The sequence below is a fragment of the Rattus rattus genome, chromosome 6 (assembly GCF_011064425.1).
Source record: "Rattus rattus isolate New Zealand chromosome 6, Rrattus_CSIRO_v1, whole genome shotgun sequence".
NCBI classification, from domain to species: Eukaryota; Metazoa; Chordata; class Mammalia; order Rodentia; family Muridae; genus Rattus; species Rattus rattus.
Window position 1 is genome coordinate 8,093,879 of NC_046159.1, and position 24,407 is coordinate 8,118,285.

The 24,407-nt window shown below is 41.4% G+C and overlaps 1 protein-coding gene across 1 annotated transcript in view; it reads right to left on the minus strand.

The window, feature by feature from the left end:
* Positions 1 to 24,407, minus strand: part of Pde3a (phosphodiesterase 3A) — a 266,494-nt gene that overhangs the window by 18,589 nt on the left and 223,498 nt on the right. The window contains exons 5-10 of the mRNA XM_032905490.1: positions 21,105 to 21,229; positions 13,536 to 13,755; positions 9,044 to 9,129; positions 6,456 to 6,610; positions 4,644 to 4,781; positions 158 to 269 (exon numbers count right to left, since the gene is read on the minus strand). Of these exons, the coding sequence (XP_032761381.1) occupies positions 158 to 269; positions 4,644 to 4,781; positions 6,456 to 6,610; positions 9,044 to 9,129; positions 13,536 to 13,755; positions 21,105 to 21,229 (836 nt within the window). The remainder of the gene's footprint in view (positions 1 to 157; positions 270 to 4,643; positions 4,782 to 6,455; positions 6,611 to 9,043; positions 9,130 to 13,535; positions 13,756 to 21,104; positions 21,230 to 24,407) is intronic.

Below are 24,407 nucleotides of genomic sequence, written 5' to 3' on the forward strand. Positions count from 1 at the left end.
GTCTCAGGTACTGTGTGGTCAAGGAGACAAGCTTCTAGTAGTAGCCATCAGTACAATGAGTCACACAGAGTGCCCCCATGTGAGGTTGATGCCTTGACCACCCATTGCTTTCTGTAGGTCTGACAAGCATGCGCTAGATAATCTTACTTATACTCACAAGGAATGTCCCTGTAGCCGATCTCCAAAGCATGAAAGTAATTCATAAACTCCCTAACCGGGATTTTAAAGGCTTCAAAGAGCCCCATGTCTTCAAAGAGTCTGTATGACACCTGGAAAAGGGAAAGACAAGGCCTTGTAAGACATCACTCACTGTGCTACAGAGGGAAGAGCTGATAGTGTGAGTCCATCAACCACGTAGGTAGGCTGCCAGCAGCTATACTTCCACTGGGAACAATAAACACACTGAAGACGTCTGTGTCCTGAGCCCATGCAGTTCCTTACCATAGAGACTACATCATCTACAGTCAAGATAAATATTGTGCATAAATCCCATAGACATCCAAGAAGCCAAGGACCCCAGGAACACTAAGAACAATGCGCTGAGGTATTAAATTGAATGACTACTGAATGCTAGAAGATAATACACATGTGACACATGTTAATCCAGGCCTGGCATCGCCACCTACAGTCCCAGCACTTGGAGAGTTTGTAGCAGGAAGCTTGCCACGGCTTTGACTCCAGGCTAGGTACAGAGTTCTTACTATTATTCTCATTATGATTGTTTTACACAGTATTTGAGCTACTGTGTATAAACACTAAGGATGTTAGCAGGGCCTTTTGCTTCAACAATAATTAGGGTAACCATGGCAGGAGTGTGCGTACACACATCATCAAAGGAGACCCTTGCCCTGGTCGGTTGGCACATAATAATTCTGACAGATGCTTCTCAGGGTACCTTTTGAGACTGATACTATGAATTGCCAATATCTGGCAGCAGAGGATGCTGAGCACAGAGAAGTTGAGCAACTTGTGGATCACCCAGTTGACATGGAGCAAAGCCAGAAGCCACAGTGTGCATGTTGGTTTTAGAGTTTGTAGTCTTAACTGCTTCAAGTCCCACAACTATGATTGGGAAATCAAGATGGTTAGAACTTGAAGCCACTACAATGATTTCATAAGATTAGAAAAAAAATGAAAGAAACAAGGTCTTACAATATAGCTCTGGCTGGTGTAGAGTTCACTCTATAGACCAAGCTGGCCTCAAACTCACACACACACACACAATTCCCTTACCTTTATCTCTCAAGCACTGGGACTAAAGGCAGGCATCCTTATGCTCAGCCTGCCCATGTGTCTCTTAAATCCTTTGACAGATGAACTAAAGAGATAGGTAGTAGGCTACTCTAGAGTTTAATTATACAATAGGACATTGCTATCAGGGTGCTATCAAAATCAACAGCCTAGTATGTCATATGCAGTCATTCCAAACTTATGAAATAAGAATCAGGAACTTGGCCAACTATGTGCATCAAAAAAGCAAAAATATAATTTAAAATCTGAAAGCTGTAAAAATGACTCAGTGGTTAAGAACACTGGATACTCCCGCAGAGGACCCAGGATCAACTCCCAGACCCTACAGGGCATCACGACCACCTGAAACTCAAGTTCCAAGAGATCCAATGCTCTATTCTGACCTCCACAGATACTAGACATATAGGTGCTATACAGACATACATGCGGTATAAACCCTAATACTTATAAATAAAATAAGATAAATTAATCTTGGCTAAAATAAACATGTAAACCATCCAGATGCAAAGAACTCAGCAAGGCCAGGAGCTGTGGCCATCATGGGTATGGATTTTCAAAAACATTCATGAAGTGGGACTTAGTCCTGTGGAGTCTCAGACAAAAGTCTACCCATGCTAATTTATTTCAGCTGTCCTAACATCTCACTAAAAGTGGTGTGGAAGTCAGGGGTGGGGCGAGGGCATGTCTCCATAATCAGAAAATTATGGCTTTCATACTTATAAACTCAAAGGCGTAATCTCAGAAGGAAGTACTTAGCAGGACAATTGAAACTGTGTTCCCTCAGAAGTCCTGTGCTCCATGAATGTAACAGAGCCTGTCTTGGTAGGTGACTGGTGGGTGAGCGTTGAGATTCAATAGTAAATTTCCCCAAGTGTTCTTAAGGTCCACTAGTATCCATGACTCTCAAACAGATCGGACAGCTGAGTGCTGTTTGCTGGCACAACCCGTGCTTAGCACACTGGATTCAATTCCTACCTAACAAGACAACAAGAAAGGTCTCTACCTCTAAGACCACTAAGGAACACCAGCCATTTGTACCAGTGGTTTCTATATTGTTACTGTGCCAAAAAGCTAACAGCTATCAAGGTTACTTTGCTATGTGGTCACTCTTCCTATTTGGAGCATTGGATGATGTTATGAGGGAATGTGTTTTACGGGATGCTGGGAAGTAGCTGAATGAAGTTCAGAGCCTGAACTTCTGAAGGCTAATCTCAAACTGTTTCCTAAAGTCTAATGTTCATATAAATATGAAAGAAAGAAAAACAGAAAAATAAAGAAAGGAATGAAGGAAGGAGAAGGCTTGAAGGGAATGGAAGGGATGGGAACAAAAGAGAAGGGAAGGAAAGAGAAGAGAGTGATGTACCAAGTTGGTGTTGTGACATAAACTTTCAATTCTGGCCTAGCTAGGGCTATGGAAGGAGTTCCAGGTAGGCTAGCCTGTGCTACAGTATGACACTGTTTCATGGAGAGAATAAAACACCTGTGGGGAACCTGTAACATGGATCAAGGGCAAGAGTGTTTGAGAATTTTCTCATCCTTCCTGCATCCACTGCATGCAAGCTCTAGCGGAAGGAGTGATCCTGCCTTGACCACAGCTATTCTTCATGACATGATATATTACTTGCCTGTTTCCAGAACAGCCTTGCTCTCAGAGTCAATCCAATTTTGCAATTGGATTCAAACACTCCTAGGAGGAAAAACAAACTCTCACACTAAGGTAAATGGGATACAGTGGCTGCCCTGAGCTTGCTAAGGTCAGTGAGCCTTATAGACCCTGCTTAGCATGAAGACTGCAGGAAGAGGTAATGGATGGAACTCTCAACTCCTAACCAACATAGCTGCCTGCATGGCCAGGATAAAGTCTAGCGAAGGGGCAAGGGCATATTATGCAGATGGTAATTAGCATCTGCTAATACTGAGAATGGTTCTCATCAACGTGGGCTGTGTCTTGATCCCACTGAAGCGTTTTTGTTCATGTGACTGTTTTTGAGTTAGGGCTTCATGGAACTAAGGGTGACCTAGAACTCACCAGCATCAGCAGTCTTCCTGAGTGCCACAACCTTTACTCATACCCATGTTTTATATATATATCATCATATCACCTATTGAATTTTGCATATAATTTTTATTTTAATTCATGTGCATTACATGTTTGCCTGCATGTGTACATGTGTACCAAGTATATACCTGGTACCCACAGAGTTCCAAAGAGGACACCAGATCACCAGAAATACAGTTACAGATGGTTGCGAGTCACTATGTGGGTACTAGGAATCAAATCTGCATCTTCAGAAAAAGTAGCAACTGGTCTTAACTAGTGAACCTGAATTCTATATATTTTGATAGTTATTTTATTACACAACTAATTCATCACTTGGCTTCAATTTTTGAATAAAAATTTTAAAATGTTTTCCTAATTTTCAGATGTTTCCTTTCCATGTCCACCAACCAATCCTTCAATAGGGGAGTCTTGAGAGGGTCTCCCTTACAGAAACAAGACTAATACATTGGTCAAGCCCTCCAGCCAGGCAGTCTGCATTTCCTGTAAAAGACAGTGATGGTTTGATTTTCAAACACACACAACTCTGATATCTCACAAGCTAGTAGTGGAGATACATATTTCTGCAAAGTATCTTATCTTTCACGAGGCCTAAGCACCGTGAAACTCAGAAGTTAAAACAATAGTCACCACATACAATTATAGCAATGGATTCGTCAGAAACAGGAGTTTCCTTCCTGGGGCCCAGCCAGTTTCTCTTTGATACGATTCTAGGAACTTTGGTTACCAGTCCATCTTGCTTATCTATCCCTGCTTCTGTTTCCTTTATCTTCAACCACCAACCAAAAAAATTACACAGGCTGGACCTAGGCCTACACACGTAGCAGAGGTACAGGTTGGTCTTCGGGTGGGTCCCAAACAACCAGAGCAGGAGCCGTCCCAAAAGCTGTTGCTTGAACATGGGACATGTTCTTCTAGCTGGGCTGCATTGTCTAGTCTCAGTGGGAGAGGATGCACCTAGGCTCACAGAGAGTTGAAGTGCCAGGGTGGGGGGATAAGCAGGGCTCAGAGGAGAAGAGGAGATGGGGAAAGGATTATGGGACGGGGTGACTGGGAGGGGGTCAGTGATTGGGATGTAAAGGAATTTTAAGTAAAATTAAAATTATATTTTATAAAAGAATTACATAGTACCCTATATGTAGACTACGATATTAGTTTGATATCCCAGTTTCTTTGGACAGCACACAGCCATAGAACTTACCAGGTGTTCTACCATAAATTTCATGTCTAGTTGTACGTCTGCCCACAGGTGCTGAGAATATACTGAGGAGTTTACAAACAAGCAAACTGTTTCTCCTGTGTTTCAAGTCAGCCACTTGAATACATTTCTTACCTGGCTCAGAATACGGCCACATTTTCTTCCTATGTTTTCCACTAAATCAAAAATTGGAAAATTCCAGGTGTTCAACTGATCCATAATTGAGTCCAGGTTATCCATGACCAGGGGTTCTGGAGCAAGAATCGGTTTGTCCTGTAATGGAGATGAAGATATTTGGACCACATATAGTTTTCCTATTTAAAAAAAAAAAAGATCACTTTGTTAAACTTAAGAAACAACTACATCTATCCAAAGTAAGTCTGTGCGTCAGGAAACAAACACACTATTAGGAAGAAATGAGCCCAGAATTAAGAGACCAGCACTGAAGCTGGTTCAGACAGGTTTTTATGTGGTTTGGTGCCTGCTTGCCTCTCTTTCACATACAACCCAGCCTAACACAGACATAGCTCTCAAATGTGAGCTTAACTCCTATAGCGTCAATGGCTAGATTCTTTAATGAAGACTGAAGAACTTCGGAAAACTTGGATATTGTTCCTAAACCTTTTTCTTTCAATACTTCAGTAAATGTGTCTGAGATGCAACACCTGGCTTGTGTTGGACCCTTGACTGACATGCATGAGGAGGATGAAGCCTTCCTTCCTCTGCTTTAGATGCATTTAGATTTGAGCCAATCAGATCACCCTTATCCCTGGAGAATGACAGCTGTCACTTCTCACAGGAATATCATTTCATCCCCGAGACCTGCTCTCCTCGAAACACTTCCTCTACATAAATGCAAGGCCATTTAGTGTACAACATGTCCTAAGTCAGGCTACTCATATCTTCCCACTGCCACAAATATTTTATAAAGTAAATAAAGTGAAGAGAAGAAAACATACATAATTTTTTTTTTAATCTGAGAAACTGCTTTAAAGCGCAAGTAGCAGAAACATAATGAAAGAAAAACTCTAACAGTGGCAGCAGATTACAGTCAGGCCAACTACTCTCTGTCCTTGGCAGCCGTGCTTAACCTCTCTCAAACATGCACCAGTGAGTGTCTTCATACCAGATATGTCACCGTCAAAGGACCTTTGAGAATCAGTAAAAATCTGATCTAATACAGCAAGGGAAACAAATACCAGCTCATGTGGCAATCAAGGGGGCATCAAAGGTAAAACAGAAGATGCCCTAAGAAAATCAGCCAATCAACCCCTCTTTCTAATATTCCTTTATCATTTAATTTTATTAGTTTATTAATTTTCTTCTCTTTCTTAGTCAGTTTTTTATTATGTTGTTTGTACTCATATGGAAAGGATGAATTCCTGGGGCTAAGGAGATGGCTCAGCAGAGAGGACCTTGCTACGTAAGCATGGCAGCTTGAGTTTGATCTACACAACAGACTTGAAGAAATAAGTGTGGTGGATTGTGTGACTTGCAAGGTCAAAGATGGGTACATAGAGAAAGGTGGGTTCCTAGGGCTTGGTGTCTAGCTGCCCAGATTCTTATTGAGCTCCAAACCAGTGAGAGACCTCATCTTAAAACAAAGTAGATGGAACTTTAGTAAAAACACCAACAGTTGTCCTCTGACCTTCATTCCCAAGTGTGCTCACCTGCATGTGCACCTGCAGACCCAAGTGCACACACAGACACACACACAGGCACACACATGCACACATTTATTCTTTTCATTACCAAATAAAGGAATCATGGAGAAACCAGCATGCTCAGAGAGAGGAAGACCGTAACAATACACCTGAAGGCCACAGACATGTGGTTCCAGAGGAATGCAGTTATAAACCTAAAGACAGCAGGCTCTATCTTCAAGCCAGTCTGTGTGGGGGAAGCAAGTTCTCATGGAAATGAATGAGTTTAGTGATATGGGGCTACCAGGAAGATCATGGTCTGGGGAGTATAGGTGCCACAAGCCGATGCTTTCCTCAGTGGCTCTCTCGGGCACTCGGCTTCCTCTTCATTCTGCAGGATGTCGCTGCTGTCACTGTTGTTGTTGGTCTCATAGTCAGAGGTGACTTGAGAAGTATCATCTGCAATTGAGAGAGAAAGGCCTGTGATGAGAGACCAATGATGTGGAAGGGCCACAGAAAAGTAAGTCCCTCGGAAACATTACCATGTGATGACGTATTTAGAGAGACTGTGCCTGTGTGGATCTCTATGCTGAGAACATTGTGGAGACTAGATGAGAATGTTATTGGAGTTATAGACAGTAAACCACCAAACATGGGTGCTGGGGTCATAACTCAGGTTTTTCTGGGAGAGCAGTTCATATTCCCATACTCAGTGCAACCTCTCCATCCCCCAAATACATTTTGAAACCTAATAAGTAGAGGGGAATTAAGATGTGTGATTTATGTGACATTCAGTAGCTCTCAACGATACCTTTTAGATGAGTCATTTGTATTAAATATATACATTTAAGTTTCTTCCTTTTTCCTCCTCCTCCTCCTCCTCCTCCTCCTCCTCCTCCTCCTCCTCCTCCTCCTCCTCCTCCTCCTCCTCCTTCTCCTCTTCCTCTGAGCTGCATTCCCTAGCTGGATTTAAAATTCTATCCTTCCATTGCATTAAGCCAGGAAGCAGTTGACAACATATTAATTATGGGCAGATGGGATGGGATGGGAATAATTGTGTTGACACACTTTGGAATGAGTGGTCTACAGAGCATGAAGTAGTGACTTACACCCATGAATGGACAGATAGCCCAGGAGTGTAGCCCAGGTCCTTGTAGTCTGGGCTTCCTCCTTCTTTAGATTGCTCCATTATCTCACTCTCCAGTTAGTGGCCAACTGATAGACAAAAATCCAACCAGAGAACTAGTTGTCTAAAGACTATGCTTCTAAGCAGTCACAGGGAAGAAAGAGCTATTTGTATCATGGTCTCAGTGTTCTCTTTTCTTCCTGGTTTCTAATGTAATTGTTTGCAGGGTAAAATTAGGGACTGTGAGAAGCATGAGAACGCCACTGATTGGGTACAGTCCCTTATCTGTGGAGAACATGGAGACACTACAGTGGAGGGCCATGGTGCTATGAGAGCCCTCCAAGGTACCTAATCTGCCCCACTCACTCTGTCATCCCTGGGAGACTTGGAGGAACATCCCAAGTCTTCAAAAGACTACACAATAATCACACCAGTAATTTTCCCTTGACGTCTCCTTGCCCTTTGTACATTGCTATACAATATTCTCATAGAAAATAAATTATGTCAACAAATTTTGTTTGACAGTATCTACCAAGAAACATTGACCAGGACATATAATTATCTCTGATGGTGGCGTGGCCTTAAACGCTATAGTTCATAGATTCTTCGTTGTCTGTCTTGTATCCTTCCAGCACAGTAAAAGCAAGTCCACAGAGCTATAGCAACAAAAATAATTAAGACAGCAACAGTCACAAGCGGTAGCTACTTATGGTGACCCCATACTTCAATGAGAAATAAATGCATCATATAGTTTTTCATTTTTTAAAAATTTATTTTTATCTGTATTTTATCTGTATGTATTTCTCCCTATGTGCTGTGTGTATGCGGTACCCAAAAAGGTCTCAGAGAGTATCAGATCTTTGGAGTTGGAGTTACATGTGGTTATTGAGCCACTTGATATGGAATCAAACTTAGTTCCTCTAGAAGGGCAGTGCATTCTCATAACTTCTAAGGCATCTCTTCATCTCCTTCACATGCTTTATTTAATCTTTAGGTAATCTTGTGTGGTGGATATTTTTGTTATTCTTTCATTCTGCAAATGAAAGAACTAAGATGAAAAAACATAGACAACCCATGAGCAGGGAACAGCAGAAAGATGATCTAGGCTGCAGTACCTCAAGGAAAAAAGTCTATGTGAGTATGAACAGTGGTACAATCAGGGTCATATCTTAGTGTCTGGGTTGTAGTCTCACTAGAGCATGCTAGGACAAGCAGCCCTCTAATGGACAAGGCATCAAGATGAGTCACCATTTATATACAGTATCACATGTAACATACAGTTCTATACATTATACAAAGGGGCCTCTGACTTTTAAAATAATGTACATTTGTGTGCAAAGTACAAAAATGTTTGGGAGAGTCCTAGACCAAAACTTTGCTGAGTTAAATTTAGATAGTGGGTTGAGAACTTTTTTATTTCCTTCTGTGTCTTTTTAAATTTACATTTTGGGGCTAGAGAGATGGCTCAGAAGCTCAGAGTATTTACTGTTCTTGTAGAGGAAGGTCAGTTCCCAGCACCTACGTCAGGTGGCTCATAGTCACCTGTAACTTCAGCAACAGGGATCCATGGACCAACTCTGACCTCCGTGGGTATTATACTCATGTGAATAATACCACCACCTCCACAAACACATAGACAATTAATACTTTAAAAGTTAATATTTATACATTTGACAAAAAAAGCCTGGAATTCAAGTTGATCAGGGGGAAAATATAAAATAAAGTGAATTGAATTTTGAGCAGCAGAATCCAAACTAGTGTATTACCTGTTCTGTTTGGTTTCTGCATGGCTGGGCCACTTCTCTCTGAAGGTCCATCAGCAGGATTCCCTTGTGAGTAAGGTCTGCCACAGCTGAAAAATGTTGGGAAAGCCATAAATACCTCTGCACATTTTAAAACCCTTAAGAACATAGTATCATCATAAACATCAACTGTTCTTTGTCTTGGTCTTTCATTGCTGCAAGCAAAACACTGAGATCTATACCTCATGGAGGAAGGACTCATGTTAGCTTCTGGTATTGGGGGTATCAATCCATGTAGATCCATTTCTACTGCTTTGAGACAGAGCTGAGACAACATAGTGTAGTGACATAGTGTGGTTTATATCATGGCTTACATGATGGCTTACATCAATCATGGCTTACATCAATCATGGCTTACATCATGGCCTACATTGTGGCTTACATCATGATTTACATCATGGCTTACATCAATCATGTCTTACATGATCAATCATGTCTTACATGATGGCTTACATCATGACTTACATCATGACTTACATCATGGCCTACATTGTGGCTTACATCATGATTTACATCATGGCTTACATCAATCATGTCTTACATCATGGCTTACATCATGATTTACATCATGTCTTATATCATGGCTTACATGATGGCTTACATCATGACTTACATCATGACTTACATCATGGCTCACAGAAAGCAAGAGCTAAGGAGCCACGGATAAGAAACACCCTTCAAGATACAATTAGGAACCTAATTCCTCCAATGAGGCTCTCATACAACATTTCCCACATCTCCTGACAATTTGTCCAGTTATAAGGATGTCAATAGATGAATACATTAAGTTACAACACTCAGGATCTAGCTATTTTCCAGGATTCTCTGTGTGCCAAACTGAAATCACAACAACCACTATAATAAAAATATCACAGTCTTATGCTGGTGAGTCTAATGGAGAAATTCACTTTAATATCACAGTCATATCCTGGTATGTCTAATGGAGAAATTCACTTTGTTTTATGTGCACGTGCTGACAGGTGGTCCTCTTTGCAGAGTGATTGATCAGTAAAGGAACTTTGAACTTCATCTAATTCTCATTTTCCTTCTCGTCCTCCTTTTCAGTCCACATATTTAAGGTAAAATGCTGGTATAGTTGTTAAATTATTTTAAAAAAATACTGGAACAACTGCCATTTATGAAGTGGACCTGAAGTTCCTGGTTCATGTTTGGCTATGACTGTCTTCTCCAATAACTTTAGAGCATTGCTGTTTTACTTATTTCTTAGAAATAGGATAGTCAACTTACAAACAGCTTTTAGTAAAAGGACAGCAAAAGTTAAAACAGAATGACAGTATATTATTTTTATTTTTGTCCCAAATAAATTTATTTATTTACTTTATATTTTTCAGTCCTCCTTTAAGGCCTTAAGAAAATAAACAGAGAGGGACATTTTGGAAAAAAGTGGATGACTGAGTATACACACTGTTGTTGAAAAAAATAAATTAGCCAACAGGATCTGTGGACAACCAAGCGGATGGAAGTTTCTGGAGGAGTGAATGGTGCCCCTTCACAGAGCAAGGTAAAACACAAAGATAGATATGTTCTATTTTCTCAACAACCTGACTATTTTACAAGTCCAAAGGTAATCCCTCCACACCTACTAAGTTCCAAACTAGCCTCTCCTTTCTATCTTGTTGACTACCTTATGATCAGATTTTAGCCTTCTATTTTGTGGCTGAGCTCTTCTTTTCTACATCATATTAAAAAAACTCAGGAGAGAACTTTTTGGTTTCATGGTTACTTAAACTCCAAGATTAGCCAGCATAATGGGGAAGGAATTACTTTAACACCCAATGTTTACTATCTAAATGTTTCATTATTTTCTCAAGTGTACATATAATGAAGTTTTACATGACAGTATACTGTCCTACTAAGTAAATTTAGTTTTCAACCCTCAAATATAAACAGGAAAGCATTATATAGGGATTATTTCTAGTGAGGACATTTGCCTTAGGGAATAAGAAGAAAAGAAAAAGAAAGTGTGTGTTAACTTATGACTTCTAATCCTGCGTGAAAGCTGAGAGAGGAAAAAGTTTTCAATGCTGGATAATACCTAAAGGACGATATAAGTTACTAGTTTAAATACAGCAGCTCCAGTTCAAAAAAAAGAAAGAAAGAAAAAGAAAACAGACAAAAAGAAAAGAAAAAAAGCTTGCGATTGTTGCAAAGGCATTACAATTACAACAGCCAAGAGACTAGGGTTCAATGCCAAACCCTTCGAGTTCAGCAGGGGAAACCACAATAATTAGTCGTGTGTTTCTGGAGCATTCTGTGACTACATGGGTGGCTGCCTTGAAGGGAATAATAAAACCTGGTTTGGATTATAGATTTAAAAAGCCCAAACAAATAAAACACACATTACTAGACTTCTAAACATTGCTGAACAAGGAGACAAAGAAATCTCTCTCTCTCTCTCTCTCTCTCTCTCTCTCTCTCTCTCTCTCTCTCTCTCTCTCTCTCTCTCTCTCTCTGAGAAACCTACAACATTCTTCCCTCTTAAAACAACCAAAACAATCTTGGAGTAGCAAAGCTGGGCAGGTCATAGACTTTTTCCTGAACACCCCAGCTTTTCTTTAAGATGATTATTTCTCACAAGTCTTGAGGGAGGGAGGGTGAGCCCCTAGGAAAAGCCAGAAGCAGATGTTCTTAACCCAAATTACTCTGCTGGGTTTTATCCTGGCTTAGGGTGTAGAACAAAGAACAATGCTTCCCTCAGCAAGTCTGCCTAATGTCAGATGCTTGAACAATTACAGGGTGTTAACCTACAGGAATTGGCACTGGAGTCCAGGGAACTCGGAGACCTGGACATGAAACAGACCAAGAACTGGGAGACTCAGGCACAGTGAGTGTGATGTAGCATGTCCCCTAGACATTTACTGTACAGGAGCACTGGCAAGATGGTTGTGCAGGGTGAAAATCCCACAGTAAACTGATGTGGGAAGAGCTTGGGTATTAGAATAATATTTTCCTCTGGTCTTTGTCCAACAAGCAAGGTTTGGTATTTTTCCCATTTAAAAGTAGTAGTAGAGCAAATGAAAGCAAAAATAAAGATGATAAAATAAATGGCATTTATTTATCTTAAGGCAGTAAAATTTGGGTGAGGAGTGATCCCCAGGTATTATGTGTTCTAGTCTTGTTCAATAGTCTGTGGAGTTTGGACCTGGAGCGGGAGGGATCCTTTAAGAGGAGAGGTGGTCTTATGGAAAAGTAGGTAGGTCATGGGACAGGGTTCAAATGGATATTGGGAGCAACAACCTCTCTTTCTCTGTCTTCATTTTCCCTTACAGCAAAGTATCCTCAGAGGATACACGCACACACACACACTCACACACACACGTGCACACGCACACACACACATACACACTCACACACATGCAAAACACCCATATACTAAAAATAAAAGTGAGTAAATCCTTAAAAAATATTTAATACTAAGATCAAGGATCCAAAACAAAGACATTCCTGGAGAACAATAAAAGTATGTTTATCACTAATTCAAGGTATTTCCTATTAATGGACCATTTTAGCAAAACTAATTACACCAGGCACATTAAGATCTTCTTTAATCATCCTCTGATAATTCTTTGTAATTAGTTTCTTTTTATTTCCTCTTCCTCTCCTTCCTTCTTTTTTCCCTCCCTCCCACCTTCCCCCCCTTACCCTCCCTTTTGGAAAAATGGTTTCCAGGCTGCCCTTAGACTTACTATGTAAACTCAAGCTGTCCTTGAACTCCCAACAATCCTCCTGAGTGCTGGGATTACAAGCATGGGCCCCATGACCAGCTTATAAGTCTGTTTCTTTGTGATGTAAGGATAAATAGTTTGCTTAATTTCATTTGGGGAACCTTGAGTCCAGCCATAATGTATTAGGCATCATTAGAATATTTTGAAAGAATTAAAATGTGACACATACATCTCAGGTAAAATGACTTAAGAATAGTATAAAATAGTCAGAGGACAACAGATAAAAACATAAAAATCAATGAAATAGTCAACTAAATCAGATTACTTGACATGATTTAAAATAATATATTTGATTTAAAAATTCAAACTTTTTTATTTTTATTTATATGTATGTGAGTATGTACACAAGAATGCAGGTGGCCTTGCAGCACAGAAGAGGGTATCAGATCTCAGGGAGCTAGAGTTACAGGTGGTTGTGAGCCACCTAATGTGGGGGTCTGGAACCCAAGTAAGGTCCTCTATAAGAGCATCCAGCACTCTTAAGCCCTGATCCATGTTTCAAGCCCACAAAACAAAAAGCTCTATCCATCGCATGTTAGTATGTAACCAAATATACACTGTTCATTATTTTTTACTCTCCAAAGATCTATTCAGACTGTATAGAAAATGAAGTTCCTATTTATAGAGAGCTAAGGAAAACTCAAGTTCCTACTAGAGCCTCAAACACAACATCACACTGTGCTTTCTTGTTACCACGATAACATTCTTACCTGCTACATATGACAGGTGGGGGTGGGATCTGAGGGGACAGGTCAGGGGCACTCTGGGTGTAAGTTAAGGCCCTGTGAGATCCAGGGCCTCGTTTGGTGGTGACTTCAGGGGATTCCGGGAACTGTACAGAAGCAATGCCACTGACAGGACTGCTGGCGGGTGATCCTTGAGGAGGTGAGGAGGAGGGCGAGGGAACGGGCGAAATCTTATCAAGGCCACCTGAAAGAGAATGAGAGTGATGATGTCATTCAACAAAATGCCCTGATACCCAAGCCTGCGCCTCCTTCCTGTCACCTCACCCTGTACACATATACTCTCAGCCACCAAGGCTATGCTCAGCCCAAGATCTGCTCTGATCTCCACACCACCATCTGGACACAGAACGTGTACCTGGGATGTCTCCATGGCATGAAAATATGACCAATAAATCATCCTGAAAACTGGTGGCAGTGCTGGTACATCCACTCTAGCCATGGTGGCCTGAGGCTACCTCAGGTGGATATTATTGTCTTCTCCCATTTTTTTTTTCCTCTCTCGTTATCTTGACTTGGAAATGACAGTTACAATTATCTCCTGTAGCTGAGAAATTTTCAGCTGGAACAAAACTACTTTTTTAAAAAAGATATGCTTACTTATTTATGTGTGTTTGTCTGCATGAGATTATGTGTACTGCATGTGTGCAGAAGCCTGTGGGGGCCAGCAGATGGCGCCAGATTCTCTGGAACTGCAGTAGGAGGTGGCTGGGAATCACCACATGGTCGCTGCAAACTGCACCCAGATCCTCTGCAAGAGCAGCTAAGGTGCTCCAATCTCTAAGCTCTCTAAGCCTTAAATTTAAATATGCTTGAAATATGCAAGTGAAAATGATAATTTGGAGGAGGAGGAAATTAGCCTTTGTAACTGTTCACACGCTCAGTGAAATGTATATTTGTACGTGAAAATGCATTCTGAGAAGAGTAAGTTTGAAGGGAGCATTTAAGCAAGTCATGCATCCAGTACTAACCTAAAGTTTAAATTTCAAATTGGGCACTACCTACATTTACATTTAAGCTATAGCTTGAGGTCTGTCTAGGTAGTGGCTTGGATTTCTACAGTTCTCACTCTGTGGGACACGGTGGAAGTCTCCTGAAATTGTTGTCTCCCAAATACAGAAAAGGCAGAACGCAAATAAAATTGGAGAGGGTGCACAGGGAATTAAAAAAAAAAGAACAACTTTGGTTCATCTACTGGCCTTTGCCTCCACTCTGAGGGAAACTGAGGGCTCTGGTGTCCTCTCTCCAACTGGTATGTGTGGCTACCCGGTAGCAAAACTTTGACTTTTCCCCATCCAAAGTTTCCCTCTCCAAGGAGTGGAATATCATGGCATGTAGATGCCCTTTTTATAATTTTATTGGCACCATGTTTCTTCTGTGTAGGTTCTCATGTATCTTGGCTTTGGTATCGTAGACAACCTCCTCTCAAGCCCCTTCCAGCAGATTTAGTTGTTGCTCCCTAATCAATAGATCAGTCCTTCACCTTTGTACTTAACCAACGAACCCATCCCAGCCCAGAGAGACTAAAGAACTGCAGCTTTAGAGAACGAGTGAGAACACAGGATCGAGGTAGAAGCGAATCCCATTGGGATTTATTGACAGCTAGCAAGGATTTAAATGGCTGCCTGTTTACAGAGTGAGTTCCAGGACAGCCTGGTCCACAGAGTGAGTTCCAGGACAACCAGAGCTATGTAGAGAAACTCTTGTCTCAAACAAAACAAAAAGACTATCAAGATTGTGGTAGGCCCTGGCTTCATCGTAGATGTGGTGATACCTTTCTATCACTTGTTTGGTGTGTATACATATAGATCTGTATGCATATACATGCATGCACATACATGTATATAGATGTTTGTGCATGTGTGTTCGAGAGTATGGTGGCAAGTTTGAACTTCCAAAGCTTTCCACCTTGGTTTTGGAGACAAAGTCTCTCGATGAACCTGGAGCTTAGTGATTCTCCTCAGTCGGTCATCAACAAACCAGAGGGATCTTCCTCTCTCTTCTGTGCTCAGTGCTGGGAGAGCAGGTTTGCCTTAGCCTTGCTTGGCTGTTCACTTGGGTGCTAAGGGTTGAACCTGTCTTGAGTGAAGCCCCCCACTGACTGAGCTATCACCTCAGACCCCTCTCCCTGCACCTTCTTTTTTTGTACCTCTTTTTTTTTTTTCTTAAACAGGCCATTAGTTCAAAGCCCCTGGGGAAACTTTTCCAGTTATATCTTGACACAAATGTGTTTTCTGAGGGCAATTTATGAGAAGACTGATTTTGTTTTAGTAGCTGTGATCTGATAGTTGTAAAGACGTGGGGTTCATTCTTAAATACACATTTTAAAATCCATACAGCCATTAGAGTTCTTGGAACTTGGAGATTAGCTAAATTTAAACTAATCAGCAGACTTCAAGGCTCCCGGGACAATCTTTTAAATAAACGTGCAGCCGAGGAGAGGCACTTTGCTTTTATAGTGCTTTGCTCTACATAATTCAAACTCTTTAGCTAGCAGTGGGTCTCAGCACCAGCAGCAAGCCGCAGAGATTTAGGAGATGGGGGTGAGAAGATCAAAGTGTGAGGTTTACTGCAAGTTTTTAAAAAAAACAAAGAAGCATTAGGGACAGTGTGACAAGACGACACATACATCCATTCACCGGTCTTCAGATAGGTGGAGTCCTAAGTGATCAATGCAGACCCAGGCAGAGTACCCCTTTTCCAAAATGCTCCATTTGGAAAGATTTCAGATTTCTGAGTTTTGTGAATTTTGGAATATTAACACCAAGTTTAAGAGTCGAGCATCTCTAATGCAAGTTTGGCAATCTGAAATGTTCCCATTTAAACTTTCAGATCAGGGCTGCTCAGTCTGCAATCACTATATACTCTTACACTTTAGAAAGGAGGGCTAGAGGGGGTGGGGAGAGAAAGAGAGAGAGAGAGACAGAGACACAGAGACATACACAGAGAGAGGGAGAGGGAGGGAGGGAGAGAGAGAGAGAGAGAGAGAGAGAGAGAGAGAGAGAGAGAGAGAGAGAGAGAGAGAGAGAGAGAGAGAGAGAGAGAGATAAAACCCAACAAAAATTCTAAAAAGGTGGGGAGGGGAGATTATCGATTATTGTAAAATAAAGTATTATAGATATAAAAAAGGGATTTTCTCAGGAAAGTTAGAAATAGCCAGAAAGAAAGAAACCTTAAGGCCCTTTAAAGACCATCAGAAGGAAGATATCCAATCTCCTGTTATACACACACACACACACACACACACACACACACACATACACATACACACACACACACCCCAAAACAAAAAACAAGGATGAACTAAACACTTTCACTTTCACAGACATTTACTGTCATTTTATAATTGAGTAATTTTAAGAGACTCCAGGAACAAGACCCAAATCATGAAATATAAAACCCGCAGTGATTTAAATTGTCCCATCATGAAATATTTAGAAATATTAGTAGACAATAAATAAACATAAACATATTCTGGAGACTCTAAAATCCTAGCTCCTCTGAGCAAAGGAGCCTTTGCTTCCTTGTTCCTAGGAGCCCGAGAAAATGTGTTTCAAGGCACAGAGGCAACCGGAGGGAGAACATGAAGAATACTTTCCAGGAATTCTTTAAGGAAATCCAGTTGCTTTGCAGTATAAAAGTCTCTCAGTTTAACTTTGATTGAGCAAGAAAGAACTGAGGCTGGGGAGATGGCTCAGGGGTTAACAGGACTTGCTGATCTTGTAAGGACCGAAGTTCAGCTTCCAGCACCCAGATCAGAGGTTTACCAAAACCTGCAAGTCCAGCTTCAGGGGATCTGACATTCTTTCCTGACCTCCTCAGGCACCCACAGACAGGTGTCCATGCACACACACATAAACACACCTAGACCTAAGTAGAAATAAAATTAATTTCAAAAAAAGAAAGAAATCCGCTTTTCTGATAAATACAGGACTTTGTACTGATGTTTTGGAAGATACTTCTAAAGTAAACACAATACAAAACGCTATCATTTAAACTTTCCTTTATATATGTAAGTCATGCCCTTTCACTACGCTAGAAAGCTCACACTTACAAGGCCCCAGCAAAGCATTACTACACAGGCAGAAACTGAATTAGAGGAACTTGAAAGTAACAGTAGCTGCCCACTGCTAGTGACTCACACTAGAAAGGTAAGGTTGAAAATTCAAGTAAGGGACTCTAGAGATGCTTAGAGGTTAAGGGCACGAGCCGCTTTTCCACAGGACACAGGTTAGTTCCCAGCAGCCACGTGGCAGTTCACGTTGGTCAGTAACAGTTCCAGGGTATCCAGTGCACTTTACTGGCCTTTGCTGGCCCTGAGCACATCTGGTACACAGACAGACATCCAGGCAAACATTTTAAAACTTAAATGCAATGGCAAATTATATTTAAGTCTCCCGTTGTTATGATTTCATGGAAGGCTCCTGTGTGATCTGACCCATGTAATTTTCTTTTAGTCATTGGTAAAGATTGCTTGCGTTCTAAGGGAGTTAGGAACACACTGTACGCTTGAGTTGTGCACAGGACAGACCCATCAGTCTACCCTGGACACAGTCCCTCCTTCTTCAGTGTGCTCGGTCTTCTGCACCCCACCGCCCACAGCGCTTATGTTTCCTCCTCCCAGATCCTGGGCTACCATTTCCTTATCCTCCTCTCACACAAAGGACTTTCCCTAGCTTCTTCACACATAGTTTCTGGAAAAGTAGGTGACAAAAGAATGAATCCTATCAAACACAGCCAGGTACTCGCTTAGCGGGGAGAACCAAAATGCACGGCATCGATGTGAGGGCTTGGCGGAGGCTTTTCTAACACGTGTGCCGGCAGAACGGGCCCAGTGTGGGCAGGAAGATCCAAGCAGGGGCAAAGCGGTAGGAAGTAAGAATGAAGGCAGGGTGCACAATCGGAACTAGGTGTGCATGAAAACCCCAAAGGTTTTGCCCTTCATGATGATTTAAAAATTACATTCGGAGAAGGAAAAGCAAATAAAACCAAATGAAGACAAACCAAACCAGAAGATCCTGATTGACCAGGGAGAGGTGGAATCTAGTTTCACTGGATTCTTAATATAGTTCTATATTTGGGCAGGAATTTAGTGATTGATTTGAATTCGGTAATACTGGATACAGATTATGTTATAAAGTGCCTTTTTTCATGGTGACAGCAACCTCAGGACACCACAATACAAAATACCTTCAAAGCCACTGGGATGGGGAGATACCCAGCCCACAGGAATGACTGACTGCTACTCAGTGCACTGCCTTCTGCTGTCATCCCTGTGGCAAGTTGCGTGGACCATCTTCTTGACTTAGTAAGTAAGTCACGGGAGTAAGACGCACGAACGTGAAGCTATGCCCTCATACACTGCTATTCCCATGGTGACCCAGAGTCACAAGGTTCGGGTTTAAAACAAGAAAGATTTGATTTTAAATATTGTGTATGTCTGTCTGTCCATTTTGTGGGCACATTGTGCTACAGTGCTTCCGGAGGACAAAAGAGGGTACATCCTGCACTCCTTTGAAGCTGGAGTTAAAGGTGATCTAATATGAGTGCTGGGAGCATAACTCCTATCCTTTAGAGGAACAGTGCATACCATTAAGTGCTGAGCCATTCCTCCAGCTCCAAGATTATATATTTATTTATTTATTCATTCGTGTGTGTGTGTGTGTGTGTGTGTGTGTGTGTGTGTGTGTGCATTTTATGCCATGGCACACATTGGGAATCTATTCTGTTGAGGTCTTTCAGGTTTGGCAATGAATCTGCTAAGCCATATGCATATGTGGTATTATGTGAAATGCATATATATATATATTATATATATTATGTGTGTGTGTATTTGTGTGTGTTTGTGTGTGTCTGTGAGTCTGTGTGTCTGTGTGTTTGTGGTATGAACATGTAGGTAGTGTGATGTGATGTGTATAAATGCATGATGTATTTGCACAAGTGTGTGTTGAGTTCCTTGTTCATGCACATACATGTGGAGGCCAGAGCGCATGTCTATCTGTGTGTGTGAGACACATGTGTGTCTCCTGGCATCTCAGCTAATTACCAGTCTCCATCATCTGTCACTGCCTGGTCCTAGTGTAGCTCAAGGCTGTTTCTCAGCTCATTGATGATGTCCGCTTTACAAAGCTTAAGGCACATCTCCACAACTCAGAGGACCACAACATTTGTTGGAGAATCGGATTGCCTTTAATGGTTTCTTTCAGGATTGGCATACAAATAACTTGAACTCTATAGAGAATGTGTCTTCCTTAACTGAACAGTAGAGATTTTAAGCATAAGAGAAGGGGCCAAGTCGGAAGTGAACAACCAGAAGAAAATGAGCAAACAGGAGTCCTACTCTGATTCCTGTGTCTTAATGTTAGGATTGTCTTTCAAAATATCACTAGAACGTAGGGACTTTTCAAGTGGTTCTCATACAAATCTCATCACTTTAAGGATATCTGGTCTGCTTCTGACTGTCATACACTCAGCTGTAATAAACACACCCTTGCTTCCTTAAGAACAGATAGAAAAGATAAGAAGGAAGAGGGGAGGGAGGGAGAGAGAGATAGAATGAGGGATAAAACTAGGGAGAGAAGGAAAGAAAAAGAGTGTGGAGGGAGGAAAAGGAAAGCAAAAGAATAAGAAAGGGAGAGGGAAGGGAAGAAGGAAGGCTTTCGAGGTCAGGGCAGAGACCCAGATCTGAGGGATTAGGCTACAGAAGTGAACAAGACTCGTGAGCCTTAGTCGGACCAGCTGTTCCTCCTCAGAGGTCTATCTACTGCCTGTTGGCACAGAGGGAGACACATCTGCCCAGAGGGCACAGCTAGCACAGAGGCCGCCAGCAGAGATTTTAGCAATGTCATCGAGGGTGTTGACAAGGAATGTGGAGTTCACAGCTGCCATGTCAGCCAGGCTGGCACATCCAACATCACAGTGAGAGATGAGGGTCCTGGAGCCAAAACTCAGCTCTTCAAGCTGCTGAGGACAGACAACTTAGAAATGAAGCAGAAAGTAACTGAAAACCCCAAGAAGATTTCTCAGAAGAGGTCAGAGGGATGGCTAGGTCCTTGCCTGGATTCCAGGAGGGAAATTCAGAGGCAAATGTGAGGAATTAGGGTGTGTGTGTGTGTGTGTGTGTGTGTGTGTGTGTGTGTGTGTGTGTGTACATGCATGTAGTGCCTAGGGAGGCCAGAAGTGTGTGTTGGATCCCCTTGACCTGGTATTATAGGTGGGTTTATGTCATGAGTGCTGGGAACCAAACTCCCATAGTCTGCAAGATGGTTAAGCGCAGCAGGCCCACTTAACCACAAAGTTAACTCTTTACTCCTGCATCAGCATCTTAAATGCTGGAATCATATGTATGTCACCAAACCCACTGTATCGATCCCAGCATGAACCTGGACTTAGGTTCAGTGAGGTGAATCTCCCAATTCTTTCTACTGTTCCAACTTAAACGTCACTGTTCTTCATTTTACTGTTACAGTTGATTATCACAACTTATGCATGGGAAATGGGACTGTAGACCCAGAGTGTACAAAGAATGTTACTTACCTGGCCTGTTTTGCTTTTTAGCTTTGACGTGGTTAGCTGCAGAGACAGCATAGGACGAAGTGAAGGACCTGCTTTTGGTTAGAGTCATCAACACTGGGGCATTCCAAGAGTCAGGGTTGACAGCACTACAAAGACAGCAATTAAAGACTTTAGAGATAGTGCTCATTGACACGGAGCACACCTGTCCAGAAACTTTCTGCCACCTCCACAGTTGACCCGAGTTGATGCCAACCCAAGTATTCATTCTCAGGCTGCTGGTGGAACCACTCAACTTGCAAATCATAGACTAACCTAAGTTCAATGTCCACTGCAGTCAGGTATCTATCCATTTCTCATCAAACATAGTCTATCAAGAGAAAAGATGGTTTGCCCAACCCAACCAACTCATAAAAACACGACACAATCTTCTACATGTGTTAGTCACATTCTGTACAGATTTTCAAAAGCTGTCTTGCAGATTCACTGGCTGTGATATGACTGTCCTTACAAAAGTAGAAGGTGACATAATGCTTACTTTATACATAAAAATGCATAGGTATTCTGTCCTATACGATATTACTGGTAAATACACTCAACAGTTAGCACTTGATCAAGCCACTCAGGTACAGTGTCTTACAGTACTTATTAGGTAGAACATGAAAGCCCACCTGTAGCCTGTCATTTCTCTCTGTTGGCAACACAGCCTTACCTAACAAAGAAAATTACTAGCAGCATCCTATAGCAGTGTCCTAAGATTTCTTTCTACTGGTAAAACCCTGAAAAAATGTGATACCTAGTCACAGCCCATTGAAACACACTCACAATGAGCATGGTGCTCACACACGAATCCTATCAATTGTGGTAGAGGTAATAAGCGCTCTTTACCTAGGTAAAGCATATGATGACCATCACAGACTCTGTCATCAAGTTGTTCCCAGTAAACTAATCTGGAATCAATCAATCCATAGAGGATTGGACCTAGAGAAGGTTACGGAAGCCATGTAATTAACGGGATGGGATTCTTGGAGATCATTCAAGCCAAAGTTTCTCCTTGCATAATGCCTCAAGCCTTACTTGTGGAAATGGAAGCATAATCCAACCTAATTTGGGAGAGGACAGAATTCAGGAAGTTGACAACCCTGGACGGCTCCCAGTGAAAAGTGCTTGGTCTGTGTTTTGCCAGCACCTGTGTCCTTTCATGCACCAGTAAAATTGGTGAAGGTTAAAAGTCTATAATTCACATGAATATAGCTTGGATATTTGATCATTTTCCAATCTTGGCTTGAACAGGATGTGTCTGATCTGTCTGAGTGACATAATACTACAAATAATCCTGAAACTGATGGAATTATGGGATCACGAATTGATGGAGTTTGTCATATAAGATGTAAAATTAATGGTGTATGATTTGGAGGTAGTCCCAACAAACAGGGGTTCTGCCTCTCCCAGCAGTCATCAATTGTCCAGAGCTACTCAGTGAGGGATGGGGCTTCAGGATCTCCTTCCATGATATTTCCCTTCAACGATTATATTTTATAAGCTTCCTTTGCTCTTATTTCTCAGAGGAAATTACCATATAATATACGTGAGGAAAGAGACATTTGAAGGGCCAAGTAAACTTCAGCAGTTGTCAAGAGCATTGAAAACCTACAAAACACTTGTTTCAAGGCAGCTTTAGCCTTCCCCAAATGTTTGTAATTTTATGAATGAGATAAAATATTATTAGCCAAAGGTATCCTTGTGGTGTTAGTCTCTGTTGGCTCATTCTGCTTGCCTGGATAACTGTTAAAATGACTATAAAAAGATATGTTAATATATAGGTCTACCTTTCATTTCTTAGACTATTCTATGGTTGACAAACCATGCTCATCCATGCAGACCTTTGGAAGAGCTTAGGAAGAGCTTAATATCCTAAAAAGATATCTTACTAAGGTTCACTCAAAAACTGCCTACTTATGTTCTTTTACGGCAATAACAGCAACAGAAACAAAAACTATTTCAGATGTGGATCCAAAGATGGCTCTGTGGGTAAGAGCACTGGCTATTCCTGGAGGGGACACTGGTATTATTGCTAGCACCAGCATGCAAGCCGTTCACAACCAAATGCCATTACAGTTCCAGATGATACAATAACCTCTTCTAACTTCCCGAGGTATTATAAACATGTGGTGCATATATACATGCAGGCAGGCAAAGGCACTCATATCAAAAAAATCAAAAGTCTAAGGAAGTGTTCTTTAAACGCAGGTAAGAGTGTGTTTATTTTGAAAAGTTTATAAAATGGAATATAATGAATTCCAGATTAAGTTCTACCTATGTCTATCCCACATTAACCTGGCATGTATTAATTTATTATACTATACTATTAGTAAAACAGCATCGACCAATGTGTGTTGTTAAAATGCATTATAGTTCAGGGTCATAGCCGCATACAGCTCGGTGTGCGTCTCAAGTTAGTTGCCTGCTTGCAATGACCAAGGCCAGCTCATCGCTGCTTAGAACTAATGAGCAGATGAGAGTTTGGAACAGAGAGGAAAGGGGCTGGAGGAAAGAGTCAAGTGACCACTGACTTTAAAGCAACAGAGGAGAGGGACATTTGATCTTAGCCCCCTTCAACAAAGGGCCTTTTACATCTTTATATCCCCCTGTAATAACTTCATCTTCAATTCTAAACTGGGTAGGAGTGAGAACCTTGTTAGGAAGCTTATAGCTTCTGTTATGTCTGATTTACCAAGCCCGGTACTCTCTCATGAAGGATACTTGAATTCTCAACTGGAAAAGTACAGAGAATTCTTTTTCTCTAGGCTGCTACTCATGGACCATTTCTACCTTGCTTCTTGGTGGAATATTCAAGGAAGAGGAATAGACATTTGTAAAACTGCTCAATTTCTGTCCCTCTTTTTCTATAGTATTATCTTCCTCTTTTGATTTTTTCACTCTAGAGCCCTGCCCTCTGTGAAACATTTCAGCTCCCTCTCTGTATTTTTGGACCGATTTTGACAAGTGTGTCATGGTGTCATGGGTACTTCTTACTTGGCTCCTTAAGACCAAGACCCAAGTGGAAGACCCTTCATGAGAAGAGATACGAGATGGGACCATTATTTCAAAGCTTCTGACATAAGGAGCCAAGTTTTACTTTGTGTGTTTGTTTGTAGTGTTTTATATAGCATAGAATCAATGAGGGGGTTTCCTGGTAATGCACTGAAATAAAAATAAAGTCATTTCATTTTTAAAAAAAGAGGGAGGGAGAAAGAGATCAACTTAGAAGGACTGGAATATGCATATGCCAGCAACTTTTGTTTCTCCAAAGGCTATTTTTTTAAA